Below are 14452 nucleotides of genomic sequence, written 5' to 3'. Positions count from 1 at the left end.
CAGAAGGTCAAGTCAAACATCCCCAAGCAAGTACTGAGTGCATATACAGTAGATGGACATACTATTCAGAACACCAACATTTCCATATTAAAAATACATTTTTAAATTGGTCTTTGAGATACTACAGTACATTTTAAGTCCTTATTAAATGTAAGCCATAATCATTACAATTAAAAGAAATCAAATAAATAAAGACATACAATGTGTATCATTCATTCTGTTGTTGTTTCATTCTGTGTGTAATGGATCTATGCAATGTACTAGTTTCACTTTTTGAATTGAATTGAATTGCTGACATAAATAAACTTTTCCATGATATTTAAATTAATTGAGATGCACCAGTACAACATTTTAGACCGGTCACACTGGTAATTTCTCCCTCTTCTGTTCCTTATGCTAAACTAGGCTAATTTTTTTTTATTATTATTGTTGCTGTGCCTTTATGACGAGAAGCCATGTTTCCATCATTCCTATAATATCTGCATTTGTATCCACATAGACATAAAAGTCAATGAGTCCGGGGAAAGACATAAAAACCAGGAGACTTCCTACAGAGGACCAGGAGGACCCTCATCACCACGGTAACAGAGAAATCACTGTTCAGGAAGAAAAGTGTTCCTGCAGCTCTGTGCCAGTCTGTGGAGGGACAGGCTACATGGAGTCAGTCCAGATGACAGCTGACTGGAGCCCGCTCAGACTGCACTCAGTCCTGAGAGAAAACGTTTTTTTGGTTTGACGAGACAGAAATCACGGTCTTTGAAAAACAGAAACAGAGACAACTTCTGAGACTTGAAGCTTGCCCGCCCCCCCCCCCCTCCCCTGCTTCAAAAGTTGGTGTCAGGGAGGCACGTTAGATGACATGTCATAAAATCTAATCCATTCCCAGTATGCATAGCTGGGTAAAAGGACCTGCTGAGCTGAGCCACAAGCAGCTACAACTATTGAAGTCATGCAGCTTGGTGGTGGTTTCAGTAAGAACCTCTTCCTCCGATCCACTCAACAACTGTGGTGACACAAAGAGTTTTCCACTAACTTGGTGACAAATGCTTTCCAGTTCACAGTAAAATTCTCCTTATGGTTTACTAGCAAAAGGCTTCAAATGTGAATTAGTCTAATATCCTGAAGTGAACAAGCTTCATCTGTTCAGTCCCTCAGAGGTCAACACTGAGGAAGGCATATGAACTGATAACCTCACTCTGCAGTATGGAGGGATGTCAAGGTTTTGATAATCAAACTTTTTTAAATCTTACAACATTTAGTTATGATGGTGAATTAAGGGTGAATGACAGACACAAGCGAAAAGAGCATGATGAATATCAATCTTAATTGACCAAAATCATTTTATAGACGAGGTTTTGTATTCAAATTATCTTCATATTATGTTTCCTCATATAATTTACTTGATGTTGTCACATTCCAGTGAAAAGCACTTTCCACTAGCGCGGCACGGCAAGCTTTTTTTGCCTTTCCACTAGCCCTAGTACCTGGTACCAGGTACTATTATAGTACCGCCTCGGCCCTGGTTCCAAGCGAGCCGAAGCGGTACTAAAACATGACGTCAGCTGACTGCCTTCCGCTGATTGGACAGAGCGTCGTCACTGGAAGAGTGCGAGCGCCAGGTCCGACATTAAAATCAAACCCGGAAATTTCAAAAACAGAGCGGCAACAGTGCTCGCTGATCTGTACCGAGACTGTTATTCCTTTTTTTGTTTGGAGCTGACGAGCGGATCAAAAAAAGAGAGACAGACAATGCGGCCCGCGATCGCCTCCGCGATCACCCCCGTGCCGCCCCACCCCCGCCCCCGCTGAGGAGGGACTAGAAGAACTCAGCGCCATTAGTTTGTCTCTTCACCTGTCACCTGTCCAGCTCAGTGCTGTTAAAGCAGAAATACTGAGGCTACACATGGGGAGGGAAGAGTGAGCTGCAGCCCCAAAAATTTAAACTTTAAACTTTCAATCTCAGTGTAACTAATGTCATTTGAAGCATTCTGCATATGTATTTAAAAACTTTGTATTAGGAACAGTGAACCACAGTTCTGTAAGAGTCGACAGCCTACTGGTTGGCTCAACTAGTGATAAGCTCTTTTGCTGAAATATACTTTACACTTCATGTTTTATATACTGTATATACAGTATATTTATAAAAGATTAAGAAATATTAGAGACAGGAAATCAGGAGAGCGAGAGAGGGGGGGATGACATGCAGCACAGGGCTGTGAGTTGGATTCAGATCCGCGCCACTGTGATCAGGTCTGTGCCTACATGGGCTGTGTGACTCACCGGGTCACCGCTGCACCTCTCACATGATGTTTTTACAGTGTACTAAACGTTGCCCTCTACATTGTTGAAATGTTTGACTTGGATTATTTATATGTGAAAATAGGCAACAAACATATTACAAAAAATAACATTTCCCTTCCAGAAATGGCTGCCACATTTAGTTTTCCAGTGGTTAACATGTTAAAGGGACAACGAGGATTTAACAAGTGTGGGTAACGTAGATTCATCCACATTAATATGAGACTTTTTTATTGTCGCAGAATTTTTCATTCTGCCGATAAAGAAACTCCTCGTTGTCCCTTTAAGTCTTGTTTTTGTTTTATACATAGCACTTTGAGATAGTTTTAGTGGGTTACAGATGTAAGAATAATGCATATGTCAATATCCCACATCCTTACTCTGCCTTTTTATGATTTAAATCTATGAATTTTTTGTACGTTATTTCTATTGTCTCTATTTGTTGATCACTTTGTTCTTTATCTCTTAATTTTTTCTAATTTTTGCTTATTTTGCTCATATAATGTTGATTATGTATGCACTTTATATCAGACACACACCCACACACACACAGACAAACACACGCTCACAGCCTGTCCGAGACTCTCCCTCCTGTTGCGTCTGCTCTGTGCCACATGCTCGGGTGGGAGTCTGAACATCATGCTTTTCTCCATGCACTGTATATCAGCACACACACTGTTGTTTCAGCAGCATTCCTAACAGCTCTTGCCAGCTCGCTTGTACTTCGGAGCAAGCGTAGGGAGAAGTAATGACTGTCCTGTGGTCTGCCATCGTGTGATGGAAAACATCAAACTCACAGAGTAAAGTTTCTGTTACGGGCAGATCGGCACATCACAGACAGGCATGCAAATATAATGCATTAACTTGTGTTTCTGTTCAGTCTGACCCTGAGTCTGATTAATAATGAACAGGAGAGAGATGAGATCAAAGAAACTGATAGAAAATGTTAGATCTTACATATGCATGTGGTGAGTGTGGGGTCGGGGACAAAGCCAGGTTTACACATGCACCTGTAGCTGCCCATGGTGTTCATACAGTTTCCATTGGGACACACTCCCTGCAGCTGGCACTCATCCAGATCTGTGGAGACATGAGAAAGCACATGAGTCCACACAGTTCACAGACATGTACACTTCTGTCTAACTACTGGATTGACTTGACACAATATGCATCTCCCACTGTCTGTCGTTTATTGTGATCAGCTGTTGACTGTGATCAGCAGGCGACCATACAATACAACAACAGAGCTACAAATATGTTCTACAAAGGGTGTAATAATAATCCATCCCACACGGAAAGAACCTATAGGTTTTAATATATGTGGCATACATAAAATTGGCCGTTTTCATATATACGCATACCGGTATATGCTATATACGTATATACAGAGATGGACAGAGTACTCGACCCCACTACCCGAGTAAGAGTACAAATACTACTGGTCAAAATTTACTCCGTTACAAGTAAAAGTAGCTCAGTCGACATGTTACTGGAGTAAGAGTAAAAAAGTACTTGCTTTTAAAAGGTACTTAAGTATTCAAAAGTACATGCTTTTAAATTTACTTTAAGTAAAAGTAAGAGTACATTTCTTATTTTTCACATCAATGAATGACTATATTTTTTTCTAAATGAATTTACTGTAAGGACCTTTTAACTCTTGTTTCTGAGAATTAACTCTTTTAGTCTCTCTGCTTTTAGGGGTTAGGGTTTCCTTCTTTGACAAACAGCTTGTGTCCAATAGGATTTTAGAAAAAAAGAAGAAAAAAAAAGAGCAGACCTGAAAGTAACGAGTACTTTTCAGCCTTCCTAGAAATTAACTCAAGTAAAAGTAAAAATATTTGTCTTGGAAATGTATTCAAGTAAGAAATCTAATACTCAAGTAAAGTACAAATTCTCTGGATATGTACTTAAGTACAGTACCCAAGTAAATTCACTCCGTTACTGTCCACCACTGTATATGGTGCATATATGCTGCATACAGGTGCACATATGCACAGATAAACTGAATATATGTTGCATATATGGACCTATATGCACCATATACATGTATATATAGCATATATGCGTATGAAAACAGCCAATTTTATGTATGTCACATATATTCAAACCTATAGGTTCTTTCCGTGTGGGATGTATCAGTTGGTTACATTAGGTCATTTTGGGTGTTTCAGGTCAAATGTTCATATATATATATATATATATATATATATATATATATATATATATATATATATATGATATACTATATATTTTTGATACTGCTACCACAGGGCCACCCTTATAAAAGATTTCTAAATTGTTTACAATCACTTACTAATATGTTTAATGCTTTATAAATCATAAACAAGTAATTATAACACACTTCATACAGAGAGAATGAAATCAGTGAACAACAGACCACAGATCAGTGTGAACAGAGGATAAAGAATGAGTGAGCAGTTCACCAGGTAAAGGAAGATCACCAACTGTGTTAGAGCTGGAGAAATAACATCCTGAAGAAGAGACCAGTCATCAATAAGCAGCTGATCAGCAGCTGTGATTATAATGAGGACAGCAAACACTGACATCAGTCTGATCGTTGGATATGATCAGGATTAGATCTGCCAATAAAAATCTCTGAGCGTGAAGATGCTGACGGAGGTGAACTGCTGCTTACTTAACAAACACGGGATGCAGCAGCAGGAACAGAAGCTGATGATGGAGGAAACAGGAACATCAGTAATGAGAGATGAGATCAACAGCACCGAGACATATGGGAGCAGGCAACAGGTCTCTGTTGTCCTTTTTATTTACTGTGGTAAAACAGCTTATAAATGTTTTGTAAAGTGTTAACAAGCTCACTGATTACCTAGTTATACACCATTAATAACTCCTTTATAAGGGCAGTCTGACTGTGCTAAGTGGTTCCACATTTTCTTATTGTGAATGAATGTGTCCTACTAACAAGAACCATGTCTGTGTCATCATCATGAACACACTGTGGCGTCAGTAGAGGAGTCACCCAGAACCATGGACATGATGTCAGTCCATCCAGTAGCAGTAAAGACGGCGGACCAGAGGACGGATCCATCATCACCTTCCATACAGTCAGACTGCTGCTGTGTTTCCTGCCCCGGCCTCTCGCAGCTTCAACTCAAACTGTGAAATGTGTCGGGTTTGAGCGAGTCAGACTCCTCCAGTGAGAACACACTTGGCTCATGTAACAGACTGTGACTCATGTCTCTGTCCCACTGTGGCTTCCAGTTTATAGGTGAAAGGGAGCACAAACTTTTCAGCCAGTATGTTTTAATAGGCTGTTAACAGGTTGGTTGGTCTTTTATTAATGTGTTTCTCTGTCTTCTCCTGTTACTGCAACCCAGAGACTTTTACTGCCACACAGACTTTAGTCAGATCACGGCACGGGACAGAAAGGACGGGTTGTGTCAGACAGGACGTCACTTAACATTTATATACGTTTCATTCTACACTGACTGTGATGGACCAATCATGATAGATTATGGACTAACTACCGTGATATACAAGAAATTTAGTTTAGCAGATATGCAGTTAAACATCCCATACATGGTATAAAATTATCGATTTGATCAATAGACCTGACTGACATGGTATTAGCTTTTTCATTTAAGAGGGTTAGGGGGGGGTTGCATGTGGTGACACATCAGTACTGTTCAGTGAAGACACAACTGGTACATACTGCAACACACTTTATCTCTATTATCAGCCAATGCCAGTGTTGAATGGTACCAGCATCTCTGAGGTGGAGGTTTCCATCATGAGGTTGACTCTAGCTGCTGTAACTGAACTGTCTGGATGACTACAGGATGTGTTGTCACAATGAATTAAGAGTTCTCAATGGGCCTGAAATGTAAAACCCGACCCGGTTGAAGCCCAGGCCTGACGCAGCCCGACTCACTACAATTCATTCTCAGCCCGAAATCAGCCAAAAAATAATAATAATAAAACGCCTTGCCTGATGTGTCGTTATTGCGTTCTAATACAGGCACATTTGATAATAATAGTGATGATGACATTCTTCTGTTAGCGACAATCATCACCAAAATGAACAGCCCTGATTCAGTGCGTTTCACAATAAACAACACACACTAGAGGCCAGCAAGAAGAAAAAAAAGAAGCCCAAGGCCTGAAGCAATTTATGAACCAGTGTGTCTGGGCCAGCCCGCCCATTCAGAACTCTGAATGGCTCTAGTGACATCACAGGTTTTCTTGTGTGGATTTACGGAACATCCAGCTTCAGCTGTGATTGGTGCTAATTAGCAAATGTTATCAAACTATACAAAAAGACTGTAATAGGGGCGGTGCGTGGCGCAGTGGTTAAGGCGGCCGCCCCATGTAGAGGCTACAGTCCTCAACGCAGGCGTCCCTGGTTCGAATCCCGCGTCGGGCAGACCTTTCCTGCATGTCATTCCCCCTCTCTCTGCCTCCCCCTTTCCTGTCTATCTATACTGTGTGCTATCAAATAAAAAAGGCAAAACCGCCAAAAAATATACTTCAAAAAAAAAAAAAGACTGTAATAAACATTATACCTGCTTCTTCTTTTCCCCTTTTACAAAGTATTTTATAAAATAACACATGAACATGGGGTGTCTTCTGTTATAATAATACAATAAAATAAGTAATTAATCAAGTCGTACATCTTGATATAGAAAGAATACATTTTCCATTGCTTCTACCTGCTTCTTCTTATTATCAGTACGTTAGCAGCTCTGTGGTTTGCACCAAGCACTGCTCTGCCTCAAAATGTTGACTAGAGTGAAGGAAGACATTAGTGCAAAATGGTGTTCTGAGTTTAAGGCTAACGTGAGCCTACAAACCACAACCATGGTAAACGCTGTGTGGCTCAGTGTGACTGGCTGTAGCTTCACAGGTGAGTTAGTTCAGATGAGTGCCACATTGGGCTCGAACTTCGTGGTGCAACGCAGGGTGGCGCAGCGTGGCGCAGTGGTAATTTCGTCCAGCGCATCAACTGTGTAGAGAATTTGGTAATTTGGTAGACGGCGGTGTGCTGGTCTGTGAAATTAGAGCCCATGGTGTTCTGAACCAAGTTAAAGACATCTCACTGAAAACAACAAACTAAACCTCCTGGTGGCTCTAGAGGGGGGTCATCATAATTAGAGGTAGTGGGGTTTATCATCTGAGGACCATGGATGTCTGTGTCACATTCCACACAATCCACCTGTAACTTGTTGAGATATGCAGGAAACAGCAGCGCTCCTACCTTGGCAGTGAGAGCTGTTGACCCTCCTGTAGCCCTGAGGACAGTCGATCAGAGGGATGGCTGAAGACACAAGCATGAAGAGAGACACAAAGAGACATGTGAGACAATTCATTTCAAAGTCCAACCACTGATGGAGCAGTTGTACAGTTATTCACCCTGCTGTTCCTCACACCAGTAAAACTGATGCTGTTTTGTCCGCAAAGAAGTTCAGCCTCCGAGTGCAGTTTGAAACAGTGGCTCATTGTGCAGCTTTTTCATGATACATTCACAGTCATGTAAATCCATTACTAAATCTGAAGTATTTATTGATGGATTAATATTTAATAAACTCTTTTTTTTCAGTGCAAAACCATGATCTCTTTTTAAATCTTATGAAAACATGAAATGAATGAACGTGTTTATTGCATTTCCAGTGACACCCCGGTGCTCCATAATACAGAGGTTTGATGTATCAACACTTGACCAGCTGAACTGATTCAGTATGAATGTGTGTGGGTGGCTGATATGTAAACCACACAGTGTGAGGAGGTCTCAGCTGCAGGCTGGAGACCTGGTGGGGAGGTGGTACCCAGGCACCTGAAAGCTGATTGATATTTGGCTCAACAGGAAACAACAGAGCTTTGTTTGTCTAATGGATAAAAAGCAGTTTATTTACCAGCTACCAGTGGCTCCATGGCACAGAGGTTCACACGGGAAACTCTGTGCCATGGAGCGGTGGGCGCACGTTGTGAAACTCAAGTGAACTGAATTCACTGTGAAGAAAGAAAACACTCCTGTGGGTCAGACTCCCACTGAAACATCATTGTAATGGTGTTTGTGTGGAATGAGCTAGAAAGCTGCTGTGACTGATGACTAATATAGAATGAATCACTGAAGATCAGCTCTGATAAAAAAAAGTTTGAAAAGGAGTTAGGTACATTACTCCACTTATATCACCTTAATATCACCTCAACAGAGATGTATTCATTGTATGCTTATATTTTCTTTTGTATACTGTTAAGATGGGGGGGGGGGGGGGGGGTTTATTCTTGTAGTTTTTAACTTTTGTAATTCTGGTAATATTTAACTTTGTAATTTTTGTAATATTTAATTTGTAATTCATCTTACGTTGTTGTATTGTATTATTCTGCTATAATATTCTTCACCTTTGTACACTGGAGCGCTGTGACGAAAGAATTACCTGCAAGGGATTAATAACATTTATTCTATTCTATTGTATTCTATTCTATTCTTATTACACAGCTCACGAGTGAAATCATTAATTTGAGACATAATGTTGATCAAAATACACCTTTTCTTGATTTATAAATTGCATCATTTAGCGAATCTGCAAGTCCGCTGACTTCTCTGCTGTTTTGCTAACCCTCCTCCCAGTCGCGTGCATTGTTTTCAACGAAGCTTTTGATAATTAATCTGTGGATCGATGGATTATCATATACATGTTACAATGTGTGTAATTGTGTAGTTGTATCTGTCATAAACAAGAGAATGTGTGTTTGTGTGTGACTGTATATACTCATTATATCACAGTTAACAACCAATCAGATTATCAAATTTCACCTTTCTGTTTTGTAATATCCCTTTCCCTTCTCTGCCTCTCTCTCACACACAGTGTTTTCAAAAGACCATCGGAACTAAATACTACACACTGTGTGTCACAGAGGGTCATGATATCTTAACAGTTTGTTTCTATAATAACCCTCCTTCAGTGCAGTGACACAGTACAGTACGATGATGCTTAAAGGGATATTCCAGTGTAAATTTATCCCATGTTCTAACACACCGTGACACCGAGTAAGACCCTCCCCTGAGAGATCAAGTTTGCCGACCCCTAGCTTCTCTAGTTGTAGCAACTTCAAACAAGACCGCACGATGGCAATACAATGCTGTCGATTCCTCCACCAGCCAACCGCCATCAAAAAAGCCGCTCATAGCCACAAATAACACTCAAAACAGCACCAAACTTCATCAACAGTACAATGAGTGTCCCAGCACATAAGATGAGGCATCAAACATCTGTTAGCTTTGCCTGAAAAGAGACGAAAACACAAACACACGCTTGCTACAGTAGTTGTGGGGTAGCCCTGACGAATCAATTACCAAATGCATCCTATCTGTTTCCCCTCTCTGTTTTTAACAATAAATTAGCGAGTGTTGACAGGGAAATGAACGGAGTTGAGCTGCTCAAACCATCACAGTCAGTAAAGCGTGCTGCATTTGTGGAACTACTGTAAGCGTTACTGGACTCTTTTCTACTGCACTCAGTAATCGACTCGTCAGGGCCTCCCCACAGCTAGCAAGCAGCTGGAGGAGAGTGGGTGAGCTGTGTTTTCATCTCTTTTCAGGCAAAGCTAGCAGGTGTTTGATACCTCAGATCATGTGCTGGGACACTATTTGTACTGTTCAGTGCTGTTCTGAGTATTATTTGTGTCTATGAGTTGCTTTTTTGATGGCAGTTGGTTGGTGGAGGAATCAACAGCAGTGTATTGCTATTGTGCGGTCTCTCTCTGAAGATCTAGGTTAACACAGAACCTCACTGAAGGAGAGACTGATACAAGGGATGGATGTAATAAGAACTACAAAGACAAAAGTTGACAGCTGCACAGTGGTGTCCACTAAGACAAAGAGTACTTACATGGTTTCTTTGGACACTTCTGGCACTTGTGGAAACCCCAGGACGTCCCGATGGTTCCACAGCACTGCTCCTGCTTAGTGAGACCTGGCAGAGCCTTCCCACACTATTACATTTAACAAAAAGGAGGGATGAGTTTATCAGTTAGTACATTGGAATCCGATGAAGGTAGCATGCTGATCTTAAAGGGATACGCCACCATTTTTTTTTCGTGTCTTGCCTCACTCCCGAGTCCATGACAAGCAGATAGACACCATCCTTTCGACTGTGCGTGCAGTAACAAGGGAGATACGGGCAGAGCTGGCACACCGCTAATTAGCTTAGCTGAAACGTTGGAAGTGCATAGGTAGTGTTAACCTGCCTCCACCTAAAGTCATCAGAGAAACTCTTCAGCAACTCTAAACGGAAACCGGCGGGCCGATGTTCGTCTCAGAGCTGACAAAACTCTCCGGTAAGGCATCTTGAGCGGTCAAATGCCGGTAACGGGACGAGATCAGTCAAAACTGAGGGTTCAAGCAAAGAAGGTTTATTTTGGTTCAGGCTAGCTACATCGAGGGTAGGTTAGCTTCCTATTTCAAAGTAAAAGCACAAATTCTATTGTCATGGTTTTCTGAAAGAGAAACTGGTGTTTTATTTTGTGAAAGTAACCGGAAGTGCGTTGGTCACAACGGCTAGCTTGAGTAGCGAATTTGTCCGAACAAAATTGTAAACAGCTGGTATTTAGACAAATAACGACACACTCTGATCTAAACGGCTACTTTCTCACCTAAACATGTTTAAAATGTCGATAAAGTGATATATTTACAGAGTTTAGAGCTAAAATGAAATCAGCATCTGACTGCTGATTTCGGCTCGGGTAGGAGGCAGGCTAACACTACCTATGCACTTCCAGCGTTTGAGCTAAGCTAATTAGCGGTGCGCCAGCTCTGCCCGTATCTCCCTTGTTACTGCACGCACAGTCGAAAGGATGGTGTCTATCTGCTGGCCATGGACTCGGGAGTGAGGCAAGACACGAAAAAAAAAATGTTGGCGTATCCCTTTAAGCAGAGATATTATTCACCATGTGCTCAAGCTTAGTTTTCCAAATTAACATTTACTAATGAGCACATATTGTACAGCCCAGGCCTATAGGATGTTAAAATGTGTGATGAACTACAAAATAAGAGTTCAGCGGACGCTGCATTGATCATGTCACATGTGTGAGTCACTTATTCTGAAAAACAGATGGTGAGAAATGTTGATAGTGGAAATCATGTGCAGTATTCAGATTGTCTTTCTGTTGTCCTGTTGCTGAGCTAACACAGAGCCCAGAGGTACCTGACTGCCCGTGGTCTCCTGGAAGCAGCGGCCCAGTGCGTTCTTGGAGGTGACGGGCTGGTACTGAGGAACCTGGTAGGTGTGCTGGCCGGGGTAGACGATGTTGTAGCCGTGGTGCTGGATCTTCTGGCTGCTCTCTGTGTGGTGGTAGGTGTAGCTGGTGGACGAGGAGGAGCCCGTCTGTGGATTCTTCAGCTGCTGTCCGTTGTTGTGGTAGTTGTCCAGCTGAGACACCTGGTGGACCTGGACCGAGGCCTCCGGAGGATGTTTGATGTGGATGTTGACAATGCTGGGGCTGTACACTGAAGACACACAGGGCAACACACAGTGTATTAAAATATATCAATCAATCAATCAATCAATCAAACTTTATTTATAGAGCACTTTTCTTGCACAGAGAGGCAGCCCAATGTGCTTTATATAAAACCATAGATAATTAAATACCCCCCCTTTATCCCACACACACTCACGCACACACACACACATACTCGTCCAGACTTAACAACAGTTAAAAACATTGAGAAACTAAAAACGCTGAGGAGACGCAATCTAATAGTCAACAATTATAAGTGAGGAAACACCAGTGGAAACAAGTAAGATAAGAATAAATAAGTCAATAAAAAGTAGAAATAAATGAGTAAATAACTGTTTAGGTCATAAAAGGATTTAAAAAAATATATATATATAGAGGCAATTAAATGGTGAAACTGCGATGCTGGTTAATATTGATAAAATGCCTTGCTTATGGTTAACATCAAATGAACTGATTATTTGAGACAAGCTTTTATTCCTTCATAACATGTTCCAGACCTTCAGAATCTAGTTGGAACCTAATCAACAATCAAAAATAATCTCTCAGGATCTGACTGGACTGGATCCGCCGGAGCCAGAAACTACAGAAACTAATGTTGAACTGTTTTACCAGGGTTTGGTCGTGGAAGCTGAGGAAGATTTTTACTAGACAGGAAGAACGGACTCCCCAGCTTCTGGTTGGACACTGACAAGGAGCTCTACCACCACCCTCGGCTCCACGTTTTACCCTCATGTATCTGCTGGCTCAGTGATGGAGTGACTGCTTGTGTTATTATGTTGATAATAAAGTTAAAACAAACAAAAAAAGGTTGCTTGGGGTGACCTGATACCACATGGGTGGAAATTTCCTAAGCAGCGAGTCCCAGGGTCAGACTGTCTGCTGCTCGCTCCAAGTTTCCTGTCTGTCCTCACTGTGTCCAAAAAACAAAAGAAGTGAGGGATGAAGTAAAAAGAGAAATAAATAAATAAATAAAATCTGGAAATTTAATAAATCACTTCAATAACATTGAATCATCTGATTGGAGTTGAGGTGGATTTTAAGGGATAGTTCACCCAAAATTGAAAAATCATTATCTACTCACCCTCATGTGGACTAAGGGCTGGGAGAAGTTTCAGAGTCCTCCGTGGCTTCTCTGAGTTACAGGGGGTCTCAGCGTAGCAGTGCATGTCCATATAACGGTTGCAAATGGATACCAACTGTCTTAGTAACAAAAAGACACACCAAAAAACATCCAAATACCTCCATGCTGCTCATATGTAATGTCCGTCTTGTATTGAAGCCCCGACATGCGAAATTGTCCCCAAAAAAATTAAATAAGTCTATATTTCAAGCTTGTTTTGTAGCGGAAGATCCTCTTCCTGGTTCATCCAATTCTGACGAACCGGGAAGAGGACGGACCCTCGTTCGTCCGGGAAGAGGAGCTTCCGCTACAAAACAAGCTTGAAATATAGACTTATTTAATTTTTTTCGGGACAATTTCGCATTTCAGGGCTTCAATACAAGACGGACATTACATACGAGCAGCATGGAGGTATTTGGATGTTTTTTGGTGTGTCTTTTTGTTACGAAGACAGTTGGTATCCATTTGCAACCGTTATATGGACATGCACTGCTACGCCGAGACCCCCTGTAACTCAGAGAAGCCACGGAGGACTCTGAAACTTCTCCCAGCCCTTAGTCCACATGAGGGTGAGTAGATAATGAGTGAAATTTCAATTTTGGGTGAACTATCCCTTTAAGGCTCATTCTCTGTGGACCTTCACAGTGTTAATATAGGAGCTGCTTTGTAATCACACCGCACATGGACATGAAATGAAAGAGTGAGACACTCTGATTGTTTGTCTAATGAAAAAGGTCGACTTTGCAATGATGCTTTAAGATGTAATGAGGACGTTTCTGTTCAGTCACAGTCTCTTGTTACAATGAACAGCTCTATTGTAGGAAACAGGCTTTTCTCTTAGCAGCGTCGTTTTAGCCCATTTACCACTAATTACCTCCACTTTACATGAGTCCCGACTCCCGACCACCCTCCGCTCCGGAGCCGCACTTTGTTCTTCGCAGTTGTGTATGCAGCCTTTATAATGAGTGACTTGAGGCAAATGGGCTGAAACGTGCCTCCGATAAGCAGGAGGAAAGTTTTACTCTTTTTACCATTTCCACGCTCATTTTCCATCGGTGCCACAGAAGCTTTGGCGGTATCTCCGGCGCCGTGTCACCTTCTACTCACTGGTAGGGCTGTGTAATACTGCAAAATTTGGTATCGATCCAATACCAAGTAAATACATGGCCAGTATTGCCGATACCAATACCGATTTTACTTTTTACTACTACCATCTCTACATCTTTTTGTAGGTAGCATATCTACTTTTCAGTTCCAGTGAAATAATTGTTTGTTTATTTTCACATATCAAAAAGTTAAAAAAAGATATAACATATAAAATCCAAGACAATATGAAGGGGAAATGCCAAAAAAAAACCTCCAGGGGCTTGTAGGGTGGCGTTCTCCAACTACAATTCTAAGCTAATGAGCAGACATTTGTGAGGTACAAAAACCGTTCATACATAATAAATACAAACATGATTTAACATGATTTAAAGCAGAAGTAAGCAATATTTTTGTGTTAATATATGTCTTAAATAGTTATATCTTCCGACA

General features: G+C 41.3%; 1 protein-coding gene across 1 annotated transcript in view; it reads right to left on the bottom strand.

Annotated features, from left to right (window-relative positions):
* The window catches only part of ltbp1 (latent transforming growth factor beta binding protein 1), a 155220-nt gene that overhangs the window by 45749 nt on the left and 95019 nt on the right, over nucleotides 1–14452 (bottom strand). Inside the window, exons 7-10 of the mRNA XM_083987817.1 lie at nucleotides 11484–11785; nucleotides 10170–10272; nucleotides 7535–7594; nucleotides 3256–3378 (exon numbers count right to left, since the gene is read on the bottom strand). Coding sequence (XP_083843943.1) covers nucleotides 3256–3378; nucleotides 7535–7594; nucleotides 10170–10272; nucleotides 11484–11785 — 588 coding nt within the window. The remainder of the gene's footprint in view (nucleotides 1–3255; nucleotides 3379–7534; nucleotides 7595–10169; nucleotides 10273–11483; nucleotides 11786–14452) is intronic.

The sequence above is a fragment of the Trachurus trachurus genome (assembly GCF_905171665.1).
Source record: "Trachurus trachurus genome assembly, chromosome: 15".
Lineage (NCBI taxonomy): Eukaryota > Metazoa > Chordata > Actinopteri > Carangiformes > Carangidae > Trachurus > Trachurus trachurus.
Note: the sequence above shows the minus strand (reverse complement) of the source record. Positions and strands in the feature narration are given on the sequence as shown.